A 22,649-nucleotide genomic window follows, 5' to 3' on the forward strand; every position below is an offset into this window, starting at 1 on the left:
TTTAATAAACATGTTAAATAAACTCTGTATTACCATACTGATAGTTTGAAAATGTTCAACTTTCTCCTTATTAGTTCCTGTAATCAGCTTTTTTCTTCATTTTAAACTATCCCAGCTTAAAAAGTTCGTAATCCATAACAAAGGATGTAATATGCATTGTACAAGTATGTTGCAAGGAATTTATCTTTCATACTGTCATGTAATGAGAGGTGCTAAATCACATAATACTGGTTATAATAAATCAACTTGGTAAAATTACCTTGATTTAACTTATGTTACACGGTATTGTGGTAGAGCAAATTATGCGTTGTCTATTACACGTATCATATCTAAACTACTTTACCAACTTAAAAGAAAAAAATAAATAAATAGTTGTAGAAAAGAACAAATAAACCAGACCTGTTTTATTTTATTTTTATTTTTTTCTTCAACAGTACTTCCTCACTTCCCTCCTTCCTTCTTTCGTCCCAAAATCTTCCCTTTTACTCTCTTTCTTCTTTCTATCCTTTTGGCGATAACTGAAACTTACTCACGTTAACTTATTTCATTCTTAATCTTTCTTTCATCTCTACTGTCATTTTCCGTTCTAACTTCTTTATTTTCCTACCTTATTCTTCTTTACTCCTCTTCCTTCACCCTTGTTCCATAATGTGTTCTAATCTGTCACTTTGTTCTAATTTCTTGCTTCACTTTTTCATATTTATTCTCCATTATTTTCCTTGCAGATGCGCACTATGTCCTTTTACTTTGCTCTCTCTTATATTCCTTCCTTTGTACCTCTTTTATCATCTTTCTTCCTTCTTCCCACCATCCTTCACTTAAGTCTTCCTTCCCTCCCTCAATCACACCTTACATTTTCACTTCCTTCCACTTCTTCTTTCCATCCAATTTTTCACATTAAAATTCTACCCTTACATTCCAATCATTCCTTCCCTCCTTCCTCCACCTCTTTCCCTCCCTCCTCTACAATTTCCCGTGCAACTTCCACCATTCACCGCCAATCTCTCGCAACACAAACACGCCTCCCTTCACGCTCCATGCTTCTGTTAACTCATCGTTCCCCGCCCACTTCTCTCCTATTTTCAAGTACTAGACTATATATAGACACCACCAAATGCGCTCGCACCACAAACACCGCGGTGTAGGTGACAGTGACAAGTGTTTTGACAGCTTCCTCCAGTATCTGCAGTTCCTTTATCTCGGTCTTTTTGCATTGGTTGATTCAGTTTGTGGCCAAGACTCGCGGCTTCTATTCACATACAAGTACACATCCAAATCCAACCAAGGTATTTATTTACACGCGCGCGCGCACACACACACACACACACACACACACACACACACACACACACACACACACACACACACACACACACACACACACACACACACTTCCAGGCACATATACTCACACCTCGCATACACATGCTCTAGAAGTACGTATCTTAATTTCGATGCTGAGTCGTTTTCATAAACACACACACACACTATAATTTTATACACACACATAGTGCAAAATAAATATAATAAATAACACAAAAACATAAAATACATTATCATTACAGAAACAACAAAACAAGACACGAAAATGGCGGCAACAGAAATTATGATTATAGTGATGATGACAGTGATAATGGGCGTGGCAGAGAGCATCCCCATGCCAACATCTATGGATCACGGTTTCCCTGACGCCCGCACCACCACCCACGCCCGCCACGGCCACCTCCTGCACGGGATGTTGGGCGACCTGGAGTCCTATGTGTTTGATGATGTGGTGGAGTTCTTGTTCCAGCAGCTGGGAGAGGAGCTGCCCCAAGCAAGGTGAGTGTGGGAGAGCGTGAGGTGGAAGTAGTACTGGTGGTGGAGGCGAAGGTACTAATAATAACGATACAGCAATAACAACACCACTACCGCTTTATAAAGTAACACAAATCAAACACACCACAACACCTCCTCTTTCTCTCCCCAACAGGAGCGGCTACAACAAACCTCACCACAACGACGGCGGAGACTACTACCCCTTGCCGTCAGAATACCCCAAGCGCAAGGGCACTGACCAGTCTTGCATAGCCATCACAGGATACATAGACAGCAGCATCATTTGCCTCAACATCTTCACCGCTCTGTCCATCGCTGGCCTGGCTCTCCTAACACAATTTCTATTCTATGCGTGTGTGTCTAACCTCTGCCCGGAGGTTATGAATCAAATAACTAGTAATGGTACTAGCGGTGGCGGAGCAACTAACATCACTAACATCATCACTATTGACACTTCTAACGATGTGTCAGTAGAACAGAATGACAACATTGACATCTTTCCTCCCTTCTTTCTTAGGAACAGGGACGATTTAGTGGAGGAAAATGGGGAAAGGAGTGACCTGGACGTGGATGCAAATCTGGGTAAGGATGGCCGCAGGAATGATCTTCGTAGTAGGGAAGTTAGGAATGAGCAAAGCAAAAAAGGAAACAGTAGATTTAAGGTGACTATAAATGGTGTAGAGCAAGAGGATGTGAATGGGGATGGGGTGTACATGCATGAAGGAAGGGAGGTACTGAGGAAACAAACGCAGGAACATAATAAGGAAGAAGCAGAAGGGAAGACACTAGACCAGGATGACACACAGGGACCAGAAGACAAGGAAGGAGGAAGGAGCTTCACTATGCATATCTCGCAGGACAGTCTCATAGGAAGACTCTTGTCGTGGGGCAACTGGGGCCTCTCCTTGCCTTCCCTGCGGTACAACACAAACATCTGTCCCATGCTGGGTCGCTATGTACAAAGCTAAGAAGTCTACATCTACGAAACTTAAAAAAAAAATATTTAAAAAAAAATTAAGAATGTGGACGATAAGTGGACATGAGTAGGTTTTATGGTGGGACTGCCACGTACAGGTCTGCTGGCTTCTTGCAGCTTTCCTTACTTTCTTCTGCTTTTACGTTCTCTTTTTACCAACACAAGAACACATATTTGTGAGCATCTCAAAAATAACTGTAGTTTTACGATACCAGAGAGATTGATTGATGCAAGAGAACAAGAGTTACTAGGAAGAGGAATGCTAATCAGCATAGGCCCGTTTACTAATCAATATCATCACCATCTTTGTTGTTGTATAATTATATATAATGACATTTTTAACGCCACCACAATCGCTACAACACTGACAGTACACGTATGACCAAGAGTTGAATCTGTGGACTTGTTTAGCAACTATTTGCAGTGGACAATATAACAAACAACTCTATTGACGACTATGTAGTATTTATTAATCATTTATGTATTTATTGATACGTTTATATTATATTGGTTAGGTAAGGTATGTATTTATTAATACATTTATAGTATATTGAAATAAAGAATCAATTTATCTCTCTCTCTCTCTCTCTCTCTCTCTCTCTCTCTCTCTCTCTCTCTCTCTCTCTCTCTCTCTCTCTCTCTCTCTCTCTGATGACAAACTAGTGAATTATAATGCATATTCGGGAGAAGTGGAAGGATCATGGGGTATAGGCTTCTAAATCACTGCTGATCTTCCTTGAGCCTTTGCTGATCAATCAGAAACCAGCGTGAAGTTCTGCAATAGTGACAGTGCGCGACGAGAAGCGGAATGGTAGGTAACTATGGACTGTGGGAGTGAGGACGATCAGCGTAGCATCTCGGCCACTGCCTGAGCTACCTGTTCCTCGTGACTGTACCAAGATGCTTGGTAAACACTACAGGTGTCACCAAAGGCTGAGTTGGTGTACGGTCATCTTCGACCCTCCAAGAGATAGAATAAGCAACAGAGAGAGAGAGAGAGAGAGAGAGAGAGAGAGAGAGAGAGAGAGAGAGAGAGAGAGAGAGAGAGAGAGAGAGAGAGAGAGAGAGAGAGAGAGAGAGAGAGAGAGAGAGAGAGAGAGAGAGAGAGAGGAGGGAGGGGGGCCGCAGCAGCAGCACAAGTAACATAAACATAAGAACAAGATATGATCCCAGCAACAACAACAACAACAACAACAACAACAACAACAACAACAACAACAACAGAACAAAACTCCCTCCCACAGTCTTCTTACCTCCTAAGAAGCTCCTTCATGAGCAGTAATGTGGGACATAAACACGCAAGACACACGTCGCTGAGTAGCATGCTTCACACAAGTATTCCATCCGTGGCGTGGCGTGGGAGTCTGTCAAGAACAATAAGTGTTGTTAAGCTGAATGATAAGCGTGACAGACGGAAGTGAATGACAGAATTACACAGGTGGGAATGTTCCGTGATCTTAAAAGAGTTAGAACAGTTAGGGTTGACTATGAACTGACTGATAAAGTTTAGGTGAGGCTGAGTTGCATTAGGTAAGGTATGGCATCATAAGGTAACATACTGACTTAAGTAAGGTTGGATGGGATTAGATACGGTAAAATAAAGTCAGGTAAGATACGACCAAGCAAGGCAAAGTATGCTTAGATGAAGTAGTTAAGCCAGAAAGACACCGCCTGTAAAGCTGTAAAAGTTAAGAATAAGTTTAAAAAAAATAAATAAATAATAATAATAATAATGCAATGATTTTCTTCTGTAAGTGACCAGATTATACTTGGGGAAGAAGAAAGATGAAAATACATACTGAAAAACTCTTCATTAATTAAACAGTGATGTAGCCTGGATGAGAGAAGGTAAAGATCATGTTCTGTGAAGTATATTAGAAGGGGAAACAAAAGGGAAAAGATTTTCTTCTTCGAAACTTTCATAAAATAAAACCTACAATACCTCATAAAACTTTTACTTACTTAAAGAATGGAAACGATGTCATTCTCTGAAGAAGAAACAGCAACAAAGATCCTCTCTTGTCACCATCTGGAACTCCCTGCCTGCTTCTGTATTTCCACCTTCCTGTGACATGAATTCCTTCAAGAGGGAGGTCTCAAGACACTTATCCTTCAATTTTTGACTACCGCTTTGGACACTTTTCAGAGACCGGCATCTCAGTGTTCTTTTTTTTTTTAGTTGCCCTTGGCCGGTGCCCCTCCTACATAATAAAAAATAAAATATAAAATAAAAGATATAAATAAAAAATCTCTTTCAATAACTCTACACTGTTCCTCTGCCTGCAATAAACACAATACTTTATTTATTCACGTGTGTGTGTGTGTGTGTGTGTGTGTGTGTGTGTGTGTGTGTGTGTGTGTGTGTGTGTGTGTGTGTGTGTGTGTGTGTGTGTGTGTGTGTGTGTGTGTGTAAGGAAGCTAGCCATAAACAAACAAATATAAATCAAATAAATAAATAAATAAATGGAAAAGATCCCAGTACTTGCCACTCCCAACAAGTCACAGAGTAAATGGAAAGCAGTTGGTCAGTTTGGAGCCACTACCACCCCGGCAAACATTCATCATACCCTCCCACACAACACAAGCAGCCCAAATTCACACTTTTCTCCTTCTGTATGCTGTTGCTATTTTTCATTGCTCCTCCAGTTCGCATAAAGTAATGCATTGAAATCACTCCTAAACCAAGAAACATTCGTACCCTCCCACACAAGACTACTAGCCCAAGCTCTCACTTTGTTAGATCATACCTTGCAGGCAAACTTGGAAAATAAATACATTAAAAAATAGATAAATAAATAAATAAATAAATAAGTAAATAATAATAATAATAATAATAATAATAATAATAATAATAATAATAATAATAATAATGTACCGCGGTTCTGCCTTCAAACACCTTTTTCCATTAGTTCTCTCTAAAATCTTCCCACTTTCTTACCACTCTCCTATCCAAATTGCGCGTGATTTTCTCTACATGGTACATATTTTTCTTGTGATAACTGCGCGCAACTTGAATAAGAGACTGGTATGGAACTGGAAAGCTTTTCGGAGTAGCTAATGAAAAGGCTGTTTAAAAACAAAGCCGCGGTGTAGTAGTAGTAGTAGTAGTAGTAGTAGTAGTAGTAGTAGTAGTAGTAGTAGTAGTAGTAGTAGTAGTAGTAGTAGTAGTAGTAGTAGTAGTAGTAGTAGTAGTAGTAGTAATAGTAATAATAACAATAATTGCTCACCTGATCACACTGAGACTCAACTTGATATGAAGCAGTATCCGGGACTTGGTTTCTTCATGTCTGGGAGGAACTGAAGCAGAAATGGCTGGCAAAACATTTACTTCCTTTCTTGGGAGATGATCCTGATTTTTTCTTGGGTGTACGTAACCAAATTCTTGATCTTCCTTTTCCCTGTCGCTACGTCACGATCAGATTTCTTTGCTAATCCCCGCTCTGCATTTTGTTCAGCCAGGTTATTCTTGTATTCTTCCAAGTGTTTATCCCGCAGAACCTGGGATGTGGAGTCAAGAGTCAAGGGGACAAAGAGTCTGACACTTTCTGATTTCTGATACTGATTTGACATGGTTTTCTTTCTCTCTTTCTTTTCTAAATAGGGAGAGGAGCAAGTCAGAGTTAGATTTGCAACCTTAAGCTTCCTGGAGTCTGAATTGGATTTCTAAAAGCGGACTCCACATCCCTACACATATTCACGCGTATTCTACATTGTCATATAAATTCCAGTCTTTCTCGAGGCCAGGTCATCTTGTCGCGAGTGGCAGGAAGGCAGGCAACACGAGGCAACAAGCTACATTTGTCACACGCGTCACGGTCTACGGACAGCTTGTTGTCACCTGTTGCGTGCCGCACAGTCGCAAGCTAACGTACATCCCTGTGTTGAACTGGTTGGAACATACGTGCCCTAAACAACAAAGCAGCACACCGCTTCCTGCTAAAATAATACCTTGGTGGAATCGCAATTTGAAATACTGCCTTGTTTTTCTAGTCGCAGGTGTGATCTCCGACAAGGCCCTTTCATGGCAAATTTATCCCAAAGCAGAGGTGCCCAAGGGAAGCATCGCAACGCAAATACTGGCGGAAATTCCCAAAGCACGTAATCGCAATGTCAAAAAAAAGCAAAACGCAAAAAATCCTTCAACTATGCTACAGAAAGTTACATATTGACTACTCACCAACCGCTGCAGTAGTGCTGTCCCCGCCATGCTAGCCAGTCAGCCCACCACTGGCCAGACACTGTGTATCCCTGCAGACCTTAGTTTGGCAATAACCAGTGCTCTGTGGCAGGCTGGGTTGAGGCAGCTTGTCAAGAACGTCATGCCAGCAGTTTACCACACCATCCCACCAGCTGTCCTCTCTCACCACACCCACCACACTAGCTGTCAGGGAAACAATTGAATTACCCAGCTGTTCTCTTGCACTACAACTATCCCCTGTCCCCTGTCCCCTCACACCACACCACCTGTCCCAGTCAAGCTAACTTAAATAATATTCCCCTCACACTCACCTCTCTCTCTCTACCACTCGAAGGTTATGGCGCAAGACAAACAACCTTGAACAAAACACTGCCTCATGATGCTACAAATGTCTTATATTCGTCTTCCCTTTCTTACTCTCAAGTTTTCTGTTTCCTTCCTCATATTTTAGCTATGCTTGATCCTACGCAGTCTTATAATGTCAGAGACGTCCCAGCACACTGCCAACACCACAGGAGGTAAACAATAGCTTCGTTAAGTGGAAAACATCAAAACGCCGGGAAATTTTCACAAATCTGTTACTTCACTTCCTCCTCAGCTGATCTTATTTCGAGTTTTCTACTTTATTACTTATTTACTCACCATGTCCTTTGTTACACAGCGTCACGTTATCACAGTAAGGCTCAGTACGTTATAAACACTAAAGGGGAAGTATATTTGACTCGCAAAAGCAAAAAAATAAGTATGTTTACACTTCCCCACGCTTGCTGTCACTTGGCGCTAAAACTGAGAATTAAAATGTCCAATGTCAACTGCAGGACTTTCCGTTTATTTTATTCATTTATTTAGTTTTTACGGGACTACCTATGTTTATCATGTTATTTCTTCAATAGATTTTACTTAATTTCGCCAGACTGATTTTTCTGGTAACATACTTGGAATTTCGAATTTATATACTGTCTGCGTCAGTTTCTCCTTTTATCTCGTTTGTGGAACTGTCTTTTGTTTTATGTTTTATTCCATTAATTACTTCAGTATCTGTTATTTTATTTATGTGTATATTTTCTAATCACTAGTTTATGGATTCATTGATGGCTTCTTATGTACTCTTTATGGTGATTTTCTTATTTCTCTATTATGTGGATATTTTGAGTTAATGAGAGAGAGAGAGAGAGAGAGAGAGAGAGAGAGAGAGAGAGAGAGAGAGAGAGAATACGGAACTATCCTCCGTGATACAAGCTCAAAACTTATATCATAATAAATACAGAAACACAACCATTCAAATAAAGATAACTTGCATTTTTCTTTTTTCATGTTATATATTTTTTTTCTCATATATATATATATATATATATATATATATATATATATATATATATATATATATATATATATATATATATATATATATATATATATATATATATATATATACAAGAGAGAGAGAGAGAGAGAGAGAGAGAGAGAGAGAGAGAGAGAGAGAGAGGAAGCTCGTGGGAGTCATGTGGAGTGAGAGGGAGGCAGGATCAAGGGAGAGAAAGAGAGAGGGAGGTAGGGAGAGAGGCCGGGAGAGGGAGAGGGGGAGACAAAGCCGCCATATTGATTTCCTGAGACGTGTGTACGACTGTCTGGAATGAACACTGAAAATGAGCGATGAGGAACGGGATATCGACATTGAGAGCGACGTGAGTGTGAGAACATGACCTAATCTGCCCACCTGCGTGCCAATTAGCGCCAAGTGTTAAGGGAAAGCAGTGTTTTGAAGGGGAAATGAGGAAGCGTGTCAACCTGCCCAGAATGTAAACAAACGAGGTGGCGGTGGTGGTGGTAGTCTTGTGTTTTTTGTGTTTTCTGCCATTTTCCTTGTGTTTTGTTGATGTTTTTAGGTAGTAGGTGATAGCAATGCGTCTCTGGGGTTGGTATTGAAGTGTTTGCTCCATTTATACGTGCTAGCAGAATGTAAATAAGCAGAGGTAGTGATGGTGGTTGTCGTATGTAATTTTCAGTGTATGCGTGTGGGTTATTTGCAGTTTTCCTTGTGTTTCGTCTCCGTTTTTAGATATTAGACGACACAAACGCGTCAGTGGGATTCATACTGAGTTGTTTCTCTCATTTATTCCTAGTATTTGATAAGATAGAGGGATTTTGTTAGGTGTGGATTATTGGCAAATACGAAGCAGTCTTTGCGGAGACGGAGAGAAATTTCTACCTTGGTTCGTATTATTTCTTATTTATTTGTATTTCTTTCATTGAATCATCAGGGTTTTCTCAAGTTTGCTTAAATTTAGCGGTAATCAATGCGGTAAGGTTAAAGTAGCTTGGATTGTGATAATATAACTCTTAGATAGGTTTAGATAGGTTAAGTTAGGTTAGGTTAGGTTCAAAGATATAATGCTCTGTTAGGTTTAGGGGTCAAGGTGCCTAAGCTTAGGGTAAATTTAAGGTTTAGATTTAAGTGCGGTTTTAGAAGCAAAGTTGGGTTAGGTTCAGGTTAGGTTAGGTTAATTTAAAGGGCAAAGGTTTAGGTTAAGTTTATCAGTTAAATATTGGGTAAGGTTTGAAATGTTAACTTAGGTAAGGTTTAGTGGTTAAGGGGGTAAAATGCTTGGTTTAGTTAGGCTTAGAGTTAAAGGTTAAGTTTAAGGATGTATTGTTAGATTAGGTTGAATTAGGCATGAAACACGTAAAACAGAACCAAACACCCTTTAACATACCAACATACACACACACACACACACACACACACACACACACACACACACACACACACACACACACACACACACACACACACCTAAAACACACTTAAATTTTCCACCACACCCAAAACACACAAACACCAACAAAACACTGCCAAAACACACACAAACACTACCAAAACACACACAAACACACACAAACACCAGCAAGACACCGCCAAAACACACACAAACACTACCAAAACATACCACAGACCCTAAAGCACACACACAAACACACACACACACACACACACCAAAACACCAAAACACCAAAACCAATAAAAACATGCAAACCACACTCAAAACACACGAACAGACCCAAAAAAACACCCCTAACAAAAACACCCACACAAACACAGACCACCGCAGTGAACATAGACACCCCACTAACCTACCCACTCCCCCAACAGGATGACGAATCGCTGGGCACAGCACGGGGAGACTTCCAGTTCGCGTCACAGGCAGAGAAGCGAGCCCACCACAACGCGCTGGAGAGGAAGCGACGGGACCACATTAAAGACTCTTTCTGCTCCTTGCGGGATTCAGTTCCATCCTTGCAGGGGGAGAAAGTGAGTGTAAGAGGAGGAGGAGAAGTGTTGCTGAATATATGTAAGGATAGATAGAATAAGGAGTTAGGTTAAGGTGTTAAAGATTGAAGTGGAAGAAGAATAAGGAGTTTAAGGTGTTAGAGAATAAAGTGCAAGATGAGTTACAGAATAAGATGGAGTTTAGGTTAAGGACTGAAGGTATTAGAGTAAATTAAACAAGAGGCATGGAGTGTTTAGCAAATAAAGAAAGGACTGGATAAATAGACAAACAAACAGTAACTTATATAAAACAGATAACCTAACCTTAACCTAAAGCTCATTGACCACAAACTGAATTCACACACGCACACATGTACACTAACACGCATAGCCTCACCCATCTCCCCTCCCCACAGGCAAGCCGGGCACAGATCCTGAAAAAAGCAGCTGATTATATCGAGTTTATGCGTCGTAAGAACTCCGCACATCAGCAAGATATTGACGACCTTAAGAAGCAGAACAACCTCCTCGAAAACCAAAGTAAGAACAAATGAGTGTTGGTGGTAGTAGTAGTAGTAGTAGTAGTAGTAGTAGTAGTAGTGATGTTTATAAGGCAATTTTGTAGTAGTAGTATAAAAGATATTGAGGTATTGTTCATAAGATTTCAGATTAATAGTAGTAGTAGTAGTAGTAGTAGTTTTAAGAATGGTTTACAAGTAGTAGTAGTAGTAGTAGAGAAAAGTTTACAAGGGGAAATAGAAGTATTAGTAGATATAGTAGTTTTTAAAGTATTTTGCAAGTGAATGAGAGAGAGAGAGAGAGAGAGAGAGAAAGCAAGAATAATTCAATCATACCACACAAACCAAACATCACCAACTCTCTCTCTCTCTCTCTCTCTCTCTCTCTCTCTCTCTCTCTCTCTCTCTCTCTCTCTCTCTCTCTCTCTCTCTCTCTCTCTCTCTCTCTCTCTCTCTCTCTCTCTCTCTCTCTCTCCTATGCCCTTCTTCCTTCCTTCCCTCTCTTCTTCCTTCTCTCTCTTTCCTATTTCCATTAAAAACAAGACATCAGACAACAATACCTTAACTAATTGATTCTCTCTCTCTCTCTCTCTCTCTCTCTCTCTCTCTCTCTCTCTCTCTCTCTCTCTCTCTCTCTCTCTCTCTCTCTCTCTCTCTCTCTCTCTCTCTCTCTCTCTCTCTCTCTCTCTCTCTCTCTCTCTCTCTCTCTCTCTCTCTCTAGTCCGCTCGCTCGAGAAGACCAAATACACAGGGAACTTTGCAGCCATGACCTCCAACAGTGCCCTCCTGACTTCCAAAGCCGGGTCACTGGGGGAGTTCGATGGGTCAGGCTCCGAGACCTCAGATTCAGAGGCTTCCAACAGTGTGTGTCGCAAGAAACTCAAGACTTAACCTACCCTGGGTCTTGTGTGTGGTGTCACCTTGCCTGGCCGACCTCACCTCCTGCGACCTTACTTCACCTGACCTTTCTTCTCTTGCCCTCATCTCCGTCACGCGTTTTTGTGTTTCTTTTATCGGTTTTCTTTCTCTCTTTTTGTTTTCTTTAATGTATCTTGTCTCGACTTCATTTAATTTAACTTAACATAACCTAAACTTTTTTTATAGCTAATTTAAACTGTCACCTTTTATTCAGCATAACCTTTCAGCTTTACCTAACCTAACCTAACCTAACCTAACCAAACATGACTAAATCAAACTTTACCTGACTTAACTCTCTCTCTCTCTCTCTCTCTCTCTCTCTCTCTCTCTCTCTCTCTCTCTCTCTCTCTCTCTCTCTCTCTCTCTCTCTCTCTCTCTCTCTCTCTCTCTCTCTCTCTCTCTCTCTCTCTCTCTCTCTCTCTCTCTCTCTCTCTCTCTCTCTCTTACTGTGCAAGGTTTTGAAGGGAAAAACCAAGAGGACTTTTTCAATACGTGGGAGAACCTTCAGACAAGAGGATGCTTCAGTTCTCGGGTGACTACAAAATGGGGGGATCTCTGTAGCTCCCCAGTGTCTCCTGTGTGGGTGTCGGTGCAGGCAGGAGTATTTTTTCATTGTGCGTTTGGGTTTTATGTACAAATCACCTCTGCTGTTTGTTATAAATACTGAGGGTTGAAGGAATGCTGCTATTGGCTTCCTTCAGGGTAATTAGCCCAAGTTGTTTGATTTTTTTTTTTTCTTTTTAATTCTTTCTTCTTTTCTTTTGACTTTTGTTTCTTTCTTTCGTTCTTTGTTTATTTTATTATTTTATTTTTAGTGCAGTTTTTACTATTTTCCGTTTTATAGTCTTGTGTTTATCTCTCTCTCTCTCTCTCTCTCTCTCTCTCTCTCTCTCTCTCTCTCTCTCTCTCTCTCTCTCTCTCTCTCTCTCTCTCTCTCTCTCTCTCTCTCTCTCATTCACTATATGTTATTTTTTTTCTATTTTTATCTTTACTTTTTTTTCCATTGTTATAGTCATTATTACTTTTTATATACTGTGTCCCTCTCTTCCCCCTTCCTTCCATTCCCAATGATAGACAGTTGTAAATTAATTTTTTTGAAACACAATTTAAAATGCTGTAAAGCTTTCCATGGTTTGCATTGGTCCACGTTGAACCAATCAGAGCACGAAGGGAAGCCAATCACCATTCACCATTCATGTTTGCCTTTATCTCATTGGCCCTTTTCTTCTTAATTATTGTATTTGAATTTACATTGAAAATTTAGTATACTTAAAAATAAAACCTGTCATAACTTTAAGGTTTTTTATATATTTTGGTACTTTGAAAAATCATCGTACTCAAAAAAAAAATTATTGTACATACCTAATTTATTTTTTTATTTTTTTATTTTACTTTTGAAAACTTGAAGGATATATATTTGAAATGAAGATGTGAAATGAACAATAATTAATGAAAAATATGAAGTTAATAATTAAATGAAAACATGTGGTCAATGGTGATGGTGGATGAGTTATGTAAACAACAATAAACAAAAATAGGAGCAGGAAGCAGTCGTGTGTGAATATTAATGAAGCAACAAACCTTTGCCCATTTTCTTTATTCCTCAACATTTTCGTATTTTTATTATTATTATTATTCTTTTTTCCTCATTAATTTCACACACTTCCAGATAGATCTATATATTTCTGTACAGTATTAATGAACGCAAATAAATGATATTGATGTTTGTGAAGAGTCTTGCTCGGAAACCTTTCTGTAATTGTAGTGGCCATCTCTTGGTCCTGCCTTCAACTGCTGCAAGATGTTACCAATACTTTTTTTTTTTTTTTTTTTAAGGCAGTCTGGCCCTATTTTACCTTTCCCCACCCGAAAACTCCCCTTTCCCGCCACATCCCCAACATTGCAGGGGCTGGAGCAGGAAAAAATAGGAAAAGAACCACGTGACTTATTAATTAATCACCCTGGGTTGAACTAATGCATTACATCATTCATTCCTAATTGAACTCCTCTTCGGTGGCTCCTTAATAACGCTACTGGTGTCTCCCTCCCCGTGGCCAGGACGATTTACACTGCCTACATTCGATCAGTCGTTGACTATCTCTCCCCTGCGCTTGTGCAGCTGCCCAAATCTACACTGGAGCCTCTGGAAAAATTCCAGAACAGTCATGAGACTCATGTTAGGCTGTCCCATGTCCACCAGGATAGTCAACATGCTGCATGAGCTTGACCTCTCGCCACTAATTGAAAGGATCCATGCAAATGTCGGTTCTAGGACAACTGAACCAGTGACAACTGAACCAGTGACAACTGAACCAGTGACAACTGAACAAGTGGACGACTGAACCAGTGGACAATTGAACCAGTGACAACTGAACCTGTGGACGACTGAACCAGTGGACGACTGAACCAGTGGGCAATTGAACCAGTGACAACTGAACCTGTGGTCGACTGAACCAGTGGGCAATTGAACCAGTAAAAACTGCACCAGTCGACAAGTGACAATGAAACCAGAAAAAAATGGTAACAAAAGCATATTAAAATTCATTCATTAAGAAAGATTTACCTATGCATCATGAACTAGTGGCGATACTATGGTTCAGTAGTTTTTAGAATCATTCATGTAGTAAAAATATAAACCAACTGATATAATCACATATAGTGCACTACAGTGTCCCCTATTTACACGACCTGCATATTAGCTACTGCTCGCAAATACAGGAGCTTATCTACTTCAGCTCTATACATCTTAATTTTAGTGGCGAGTCGCTGCGCGAGTTTGATGTACTTGTTAGTGGGTGCATCGCGCCGATGTACTAACGCATTCTGGTGCACTAGACGCTGGACAGCGATGTCCCGAGCGATGCCCTTCAGAAACTTCCACATGGTTGGGTGCGCACACATGTACACTGATTTCAGGGCATTGTGGAACCCTTCACAACAATTTGTGGTTTTTGGAGCACATTCTTCTGCGTCCTCGAAGTGGTTCCAAAGTTTGATAGGGAAACGGGGATCCCTTCGACGTCCACCAATTTGCATGCCTCGAATGTAATTGGACTCAAAATATGCCACCACTTCTTCGACTTCTGGCTCCTGAGGAAGGGTAAGGACAAGTTCTTCAAAAACTGTTATGACATCATCTTCAGGCACAAATGCCAAAGCCGGTAGACACTTCATGAGCACTGAAAAGTCTCTGTCATTTTCATATCTAGCCTTTAGACCAACACTGGCAATTTTTCGTATGACGCACTGACTGAGATGAAAAAAACAGCCGGAGGTGGAGGCGGAGGGGAATTTTTTTTCTAAAGGCGTTGATGGCCGCAGTTTCAAAATCTGTGAGGACTTTTTCAGGCTGTAGACCAGGCATAACCGAGAGAAGTATGTCAATCATCCTTTCGTACGTGGCTTGGGCTTTGTTAGGAAGAAGAAAGTAAATACATGGAGGGTAGTTGCTGCCGACTTTGGCGTGTATGGTATAAAGTTGATAGAACAAAATGGGTGTAGTTTCAAATGTACCATCGCACATCCAAAGCTTACTGTTGCCACTGAGATTAGTGACAATGTTGATATCACCCATGCAGATTATGCGGTCAACATCATCCACTCCAGAATCATGCAGAATTATTTCTTGATACTCTGGAGGAATATCAAAGTTTCTGGTGTGGGGAATTTCACGTGCATTGTCGGTGCGCTGACGTTTTCTTCTTACTGATCGTTCCAATGACGATTTACTTGGCAGCCGTTGCATGACGTCACAGGTAGCAGAAGTTACAGAATTTGCAACACAGTTTCTCACACTGTCCGACGAATCTTCGGCAAATGAGTGCAATGTACTCACTACCTGCTGTACCTGGGCAGTTACTGGATCTCCAGAATGAGTATGAACGCCGGGCTCCTTGGTCACACTGTCCCCTTCTGTTTGCATACTACCGCTGCATTTATGTTTGCGATAATGACGACATCGCCAGTAGGAGATTCCTTGAGTCATCCAAGGTTCTCTGCTCCTCTCAACGTATTCATGTCCACCATATAAAAGGAGTGATTTTCCTCGTTCTGTGCTCCCAAACTGAAGAGACATGTTGTAGAATAGTGACAGTGAATGTTGTGAAAGCTGGGTACAGACTGACGACCATGATGCCGTAGCAAACAGATAACATTTTTTGACACTGGTTCAATTGTCACTGGTTCAGTTGTCACTGGTTCAGTTGTCACTGGTTCAATTGTCACTGGTTCAGTTGTCACTGGTTTAGTTGTCCACTGGTTCAGTTGTCACTGGTTCAGTGGTTCACTGGTTCAGTTGTCCACTGGTTCAGTTGTCCACTGGTTCAGTTGTCCACTGGCTCAGTTGTCCACTGGTCCAATTGTCACTGGTCCAATTGTCACTGGTTCAGTTGTCACTGGTTCAGTTGTCCGGGCACCGCAAATGTCACCTATTTCACCGTCAAGTGCCTCCATTTCCCCCATCTCTCCTGGCACTATTCGCAAGTCATCAGGACCTTCCTTCAGCCTCATCCCCGCCTGCCTCGGCTGCAGCCCGGTGGCCGTGCTCTCATCAAAACTGTTTGCTCTCAGCTGCAACGTTTGGACATCAATGTTCCTGTGGCTGACATTTTCCCTCCACCTCCACCCTGGATGCTGCCACTCCCAATGATCCACTTCACTCCCACCTACAAGGCTCACCCTCCCGTCCTGCAGAAACAACTAGCCCTGGACGCCATAGCATCGGTCTCGGCTACCATCGTCACGCCACACCACCTCTACACGGATGGGTCTGTGCAGCAGGTCAGGATGGGTCTGTGCAGGCGGACGGCACAGCAGGATGTGCAGTTTTCTCTCCTGACGCGGCACCTCCAGCAGAGGGCTGGGTTGGAGGTCGGCTGCCGGCTCAGTCCAGCTCCACCTTTTGTGAGTTGCACGGCATCCTAGATGCTGTGAGTCTCCTCTGTGAAAGACGCCTCAACGGTGTTGTCATATGCGACTCCCAGGCAGCCCTTCATGCCCTTTCTTCGCCAAACCCAGTCTGTCGTCATCTGGTTAACAGGATCCTGACGGCCCTGGCCTTGGCTCATGACCGATTGTTGGTCATTAGGTTTCTTTGGATCCCCTCCCATGTCTCGCTAGCTTACAACGACACAGTGGATCGCCTGGCTAAAGCTGCGACGCTGGCCTGCCTGCCTGCGACGCTGGCCCTGCCCCCTCCCTCCGGTGCCTCAGGACCAGGATCCGAGCAGCCTCCCTACTCTCTACGGCCGACAGGACTGGCGACCAGAGGGCGGCCAGTGTTACTATTCAGCACCATGATGCCTTTCGTCACCATCGCTTCAAGTATCGCCGTCGGGGGCTATGGGTGAGGAGGCATAATGTGGTGTCGGCGCGGCTGCGGCTCTGCTACCGCCCTCTGTGACAGGTGGCTGGCTTGGGAGACGAGCCTCACTACACCTCCTGTCCCCTGTGCCACTCTCCCAACTCGAATCACTTGCGCCACTACTGCCTGGACTGTCCTGCTGTGGGACCTGCTCCCGCGCGAACAGCCTCTCCTCGCCGTGTGGCAACACCTGCTGCAAGGCGACCATCTACACCTCATGTTAGCCCAACACCCACAGTTTGGCGGCTGTTACCAATCAGTGTCTTTCATTTTACCACCGCTCAACTATTTATGTCACCTTTTACCTTTAACATTCCTAGTTTTTCACTGTTGTACTAATCTTATATTTTGTTGTTTATTTTTTATTAATTCCTATTTTATTCTATTATGTTTATTTATTTTTTGTTTTCTTTATTTCTCTATCTATTTCTTTGTTTAATTTCCTTGTTTATTATATTTATTTCTTTATATAATTTTCTTTCTTTCTTTATTGATTTTCCATATTATTATTATTATTATTATTATTATTATTATTATTATCATTATTATTATTATTATTATTATTATTTTATTATTTATTTTTTTTATTTTTTTTTGTTACTGTTCTAACTACACTTGTTTTGGTTATTGTTATTGTTCTTGTTATTGTTATTGTTCTTGTTCTTGTTATTATTGTTATTATTGTTCTACTATTGTTCTTCTGTAAACTTCTGTTTTTTTATCGTATGTATAGTCAGACGCCTGCCTTGTGCGCTATAAATTTATCAAACAACTCTCTCTCTCTCTCTCTCTCTCTCTCTCTCTCTCTCTCTCTCTCTCTAGGAGTCATCACGCACCTGGCAACATAACACGTCATACTTCCAAGTTTCGTCAGCTTTGCTCAACCATCTCTCTAAATCCACACACACACAAAAAAAAAAAAAACAATAAAGAATAATGAACTTGAAAACAATGCATTAATCAACTTATTTTGAAGCGCACACACGAGAAAATCAGATAAAAAAGAGGAAATTGGAATTATTATAACGAGGGTACTTTTATTTATTTATTGTTTTATAGTGCTTCTAGCTAAACTAAAAGTACATGGAGGTTTGAGCATGAATAATGAACCAGAAAAATAGAATTAGTAAAAATCAATATTTAAGTGGCAAATAGAAGAATAGAATAAGAAAAGCGATATCAAATCAAGATGACATGAAATTACAACTATTAAAACTAAACAGAAAGCACATGGAGTTTTAATACAAAATAACTAACCATAAAAATATATTGAACAAAAAACAACAAACAAACATGAGATAGAGACACAAAATAAAGAACGTCAAATGAAATAGATTGTTTGGCGGTGCAAGAGTGAACGCTGAGTTTGGCGGGGGGAGTGCCACGTCTGTTCACAGCTGTTTGACCCCCACGTGACCCCACCACATCCCCACTACACCGCCTCACCACCTGCCGGCCTGACCTCACCCTAGGGAGCCGAGATGAGGCGTGTGATAGCCAGAGTAGTGATTCCTGTGGTGCTTGTAGCGTGTATCTTGTTCTGCCTGCCTGGGGTATGTGGCCAAGGACACGGTCACTCTCATGAACACTCCCACGGACATGAACACTCCCACGGGCATGGCCACTCCCACGGACACGCACATGAGGAACCCCCAGCTTATAAATGGAGCAAGCAGGCCAACACCCCATACCAGGAAGGTGAAAATGATGGTGTTATTAATGAAAGGTTACACGACCCTTCGCCGACTCCTGCCCCTCTGCCATCTAGGCCCAGTGTGTGGGTGGAGGCCCTTGTGGCGACGCTAGGGATCAGCATAGCGCCTTACCTCATCCTGTTCTTCATCCCTGTCAGCAACGGAAAGGAACATGAGAAAAAACTAAAGGTGTTCTTGGCGTTTACCTCCGGGGGTCTGCTGGGGGATGCGTTCCTGCACCTCATACCCCACGCACTCATGGCCAAGGCTTCTGACGGCGCTCACTCACACTCTCACTCTCACTCTCACTCTCATGCAGAAGGGGGCGGCCACGCACATGATATGGGTATTGGTTTATCAGTCTTGGGAGGAATCATCGCTTTTCTAGTCGTGGAGAAGATAGTGAGGATTTTCAAAGTTGGACACTCTCACTCGCACGGCTCGCACTCGGATGTGAATGGAGAGGCGAGCAAGGGAGAGGACAAGGGCAAGAAGGCAGACAAGGATGGTGACAAGAAGAAGGGTGATAAGAAAAAGGGTGGTGCAAATAAGGCTGGGAATAAGAAGAGTGAAGGTGAGTGTTTGTCGTTTTTTTTCCTTTTTTTCTGTTTTTTGTTTTCTTTCTTTCTTTCTCTTTCTTTCTTTCTTTCTTTTTTTTTTTTTTTTTTTTTTTTTTTTTTTTTTTTTTTGTGTGTGTGTATGTGTGTGTGTGTGTGTGTCAGTCTCTTTTTCTGGTCTGCTGTTGTGTTGCTCCCAAATTTTCGAGGTGTGAGAGTATATCACGTGTGTTTTGACTTGGTTACGTTTTTTTCTCAATCTTTCCCTGTTATTCTGAAGTCAAGGGTCCTCAGTCACGCGGGGTTCAAATCCAGGCACAGTCCGAGGGTGGGAAGGTCGTCCACTTGGGGTAAAAGATCTCAAACACCAAATCCAAGGCCTGTGTTTGGTGCCGTCCCAACTCAGACACACTAGAGAAACCAGATGTAGAACCCAAGAAATAAAAAAAAATGTCATACTACTGTAGCTATTATTCATATTATTATCATTACTATTACTGATACACGCAACTGTCATCATTTTCATGGGTAATTATTTAGTTGGTGTCAGAGGGGGTAAGGGGGGTGTGAAGTTACATTGTTCGGCTTTCAGTATCATCCGGCAAGGTCTCTGGTGCTGTCTGGCTGATAATCGAGCCGTTCCTGTACTTGTAAACGTGCTTCATTTATTGACGTAGGAATGGGTGCTGAAGAAGTTGTTGATATAAGTTCACTAATTTTATTTCTGGTCCGTTTTCTAAGTGGCACAGACGTCCACAAACTATTAAACTATCGGTGTCTTTTTTCCTTGTTTATTTATTTTTTTTTCCTTGCTTTTTTCCTTGATGTAAGAGGGGCAGTGAAAAAGAGTGAAAAAAGAGAACCATTAAAGTGCCAGGCCATAAAGGAAGGTCAGAAGGATCCATCACCAAGTTCCCACCAGCTTATACAAAACCTCCAATTTTCCCCCTTTCTTTCTTCCCTAAACTCCCACAAACACCGAGAATTCCCTATACAAACCCGCAAACTTTCCCTATTACTCTATCACAAACCCGCAAACTTTCCCTATTCCTCTATCACAAACCCGCAAACTTTCCCTATTACTCTATCACAAACCCGCAAACTTCCCCTATTCCTCTATCACAAACCCACAAACTTTCCCTATTCCTCTATCACAAACCCGCAAACTTTCCCCATTACTCTATCACAAACCCGCAAACTTTCCCTATTACTCTCACAAACCCGCAAACTTTCCCTATTCCTCTATCACAAACCCGCAAACTTTCCCCATTCCTCTATCACAAACCCGCAAACTTCCCCTATTCCTCTATCACAAACCCGCAAACTTTCCCTATTACTCTATCACAAACCCGCAAACTTTCCCTATTCCTCCATCACAAACCCGCAAACTTTCCCTATTCCTCTATCACAAACCCGCAAACTTTCCCTATTCCTCCATCACAAACCCGCAAACTTTCCCTATTCCTCTATCACAAACCCGCAAACTTCCCCTATTCCTCTATCACAAACCCGCAAACTTTCCCTATTCCTCTATCACAAACCTACAAACTTTCCCCATTCCTCTATCACAAACCTGCAAACTTTCCCTATTACTCTATCACAAACCCGCAAACTTTCCCTATTCCTCTATCACAAACCCACAAACTTTCCCTATTACTCTATCACAAACCCGCAAACTTTTCCCATTCCTCTATTACAAACCCGCAAACTTCCCCTATTACTCTATCACAAACCCGCAAACTTTCCCTATTCCTCTATCACAAACCCGCAAACTTTCCCTATTCCTCTATCACAAACCCACAAACTTTCCCTATTACTCTATCACAAACCCGCAAACTTTTCCCATTCCTCTATTACAAACCCGCAAACTTCCCCTATTACTCTATCACAAACCCGCAAACTTCCCCTATTCCTCTATCACAAACCCGCAAACTTTCCCTATTCCTCTATCACAAACCTACAAACTTTCCCCATTCCTCTATCACAAACCTGCAAACTTTCCCTATTACTCTATCACAAACCCGCAAACTTTCCCTATTCCTCTATCACAAACCCACAAACTTTCCCTATTACTCTATCACAAACCCGCAAACTTTTCCCATTCCTCTATTACAAACCCGCAAACTTCCCCTATTACTCTATCACAAACCCGCAAACTTTCCCTATTCCTCTATCACAAACCCGCAAACTTTCCCTATTCCTCTATCACAAACCCACAAACTTTCCCTATTACTCTATCACAAACCCATAAACTTTCCCTATTACTCTATCACAAACCCGCAAACTTTTTTCATTCCTCTATCACAAACCCGCAAACTTCCCCTATTCCTCTATCACAAACCCGCAAACTTTCCCTATTCCTCCATCACAAACCCGCAAACTTTCCCTATTCCTCTATCACAAACCCGCAAACTTTCCCTATTACTCTATCACAGACCTCAAACTTTCTTTCCCCATTCACATCACAAACCCTCAAAATTTTCCCATTCCTGTACCACAATCCCTCAAAACCCCCCTATTTCTCCTTCCCCAAAACCCCTATAAACACAAACAGCTCCCCATAGCAAACCGCAAACTTTCCCCATTCATCCATCACAAACACATAAACTTTTCCACCATTCCTCTTTTCCCCACAGGTCAAATGAAAGTGGCAGGGTACCTCAACCTAGCTGCTGATTTCACCCACAACCTCACGGACGGCTTGGCAATTGGTGCCTCCTTCCTCGCCGGCAAGAGCGTGGGTACCGTCACCACCCTCACCATCTTTCTGCACGAGATACCACATGAAATTGGTGACTTCGCTATCCTGCTGCAGTCTGGGTGTAGCCGGAAGAAGGTGCGAGACTTGGGTACTGGTGTGAAGACTGGAGGAAGGGAGTGGGAGATTGTGATATAGAAGAGAGAGATGGGTGTGTGTGTGTGTGTGTGTTGAAAATTGAACTGTGTGTGGAAGGAAAGACTGGATTACTAAGAGAGAAAAGGTTAGTGTGCATGTGCATGTGTGTGTGTGTGTGTGTGTGTGTGTGTGTGTGTGTGTGTGTGTGTGTGTGTGTGTGTGTGTGTGTGTGTGTGTGTGTGTGTGTGTGTGTTGAAAATACAATTGTAAATGAAAGAAAAATTAGGAAAAGATTAATTATGAATGTGTGTGTGTGTGTGTGTGTGTGTGAGAGAGAGAGAGAGAGTGTTATTCATTACTTATCTCAGTTATACAGTATTATTTCTCTTTAAATTTTATTCTTTCCCTCATTTCTTGTTTGTTCTGTCACAGGCGATGATGCTGCAGCTGGTGACTGCTGTGGGGGCCTTCACCGGGACTTGTATATCCCTGCTAGCTGAGGGC

The 22,649-nt window shown here is 41.8% G+C and overlaps 3 protein-coding genes across 4 annotated transcripts in view; all 3 read left to right on the forward strand.

Moving 5' to 3' along the window:
* Positions 1 to 1,117: 1,117 nt before the first annotated feature.
* LOC135095779 (uncharacterized) lies at positions 1,118 to 3,322 on the forward strand. The gene is made up of 3 exons (XM_063996877.1): positions 1,118 to 1,286; positions 1,566 to 1,821; positions 1,973 to 3,322. The coding sequence occupies exons 2-3, from the start codon at positions 1,589 to 1,591 to the stop codon at positions 2,784 to 2,786; spliced, it is 1,047 nt and encodes a 348-aa protein (XP_063852947.1). The 5' UTR covers positions 1,118 to 1,286; positions 1,566 to 1,588; the 3' UTR covers positions 2,787 to 3,322.
* A 5,203-nt stretch (positions 3,323 to 8,525) lies between these two features.
* Positions 8,526 to 13,423, forward strand: LOC135095739 (protein max-like). 2 transcript variants are annotated; one of them, XM_063996798.1, is made up of 4 exons: positions 8,526 to 8,677; positions 10,144 to 10,308; positions 10,677 to 10,800; positions 11,500 to 13,423. In XM_063996798.1, the coding sequence occupies exons 1-4, from the start codon at positions 8,639 to 8,641 to the stop codon at positions 11,667 to 11,669; spliced, it is 498 nt and encodes a 165-aa protein (XP_063852868.1). In that variant the 5' UTR covers positions 8,526 to 8,638; the 3' UTR covers positions 11,670 to 13,423. The 2 variants fall into 2 exon arrangements, with proteins under 2 accessions (XP_063852868.1, XP_063852869.1); XM_063996799.1 differs by having other exon boundaries at positions 10,144 to 10,302.
* A 4,965-nt stretch (positions 13,424 to 18,388) lies between these two features.
* Positions 18,389 to 22,649, forward strand: part of LOC135095740 (zinc transporter Slc39a7-like) — a 9,730-nt gene continuing 5,469 nt past the window's right edge. The window contains exons 1-3 of the mRNA XM_063996800.1: positions 18,389 to 19,326; positions 21,946 to 22,145; positions 22,578 to 22,649. The exon at positions 22,578 to 22,649 is cut by the window's right edge and continues 4 nt beyond it. Of these exons, the coding sequence (XP_063852870.1) occupies positions 18,540 to 19,326; positions 21,946 to 22,145; positions 22,578 to 22,649 (1,059 nt within the window). The 5' untranslated portion in view covers positions 18,389 to 18,539. The remainder of the gene's footprint in view (positions 19,327 to 21,945; positions 22,146 to 22,577) is intronic.

Source organism: Scylla paramamosain, unplaced genomic scaffold, assembly GCF_035594125.1.
Source record: "Scylla paramamosain isolate STU-SP2022 unplaced genomic scaffold, ASM3559412v1 Contig1, whole genome shotgun sequence".
Classification (NCBI taxonomy): domain Eukaryota; kingdom Metazoa; phylum Arthropoda; class Malacostraca; order Decapoda; family Portunidae; genus Scylla; species Scylla paramamosain.

Bases quoted from the DNA above. Each gene is read 5' to 3' on its own strand.
- LOC135095779 (XM_063996877.1), top strand. From the start codon at position 1,589: ATGGCGGCAACAGAAATTATGATTATAGTGATGATGACAGTGATAATG. The intron at 1,822-1,972 runs GTGAGTGTGGGA...TCTCCCCAACAG, and splicing joins GAGGAGCTGCCCCAAGCAAG to GAGCGGCTACAACAAACCTC.
- LOC135095739 (XM_063996798.1), top strand. From the start codon at position 8,639: ATGAGCGATGAGGAACGGGATATCGACATTGAGAGCGAC. The intron at 10,309-10,676 runs GTAAGAGGAGGA...CCCTCCCCACAG, and splicing joins TGCAGGGGGAGAAAGTGAGT to GCAAGCCGGGCACAGATCCT. The intron at 10,801-11,499 runs GTAAGAACAAAT...CTCTCTCTCTAG, and splicing joins CAACCTCCTCGAAAACCAAA to TCCGCTCGCTCGAGAAGACC.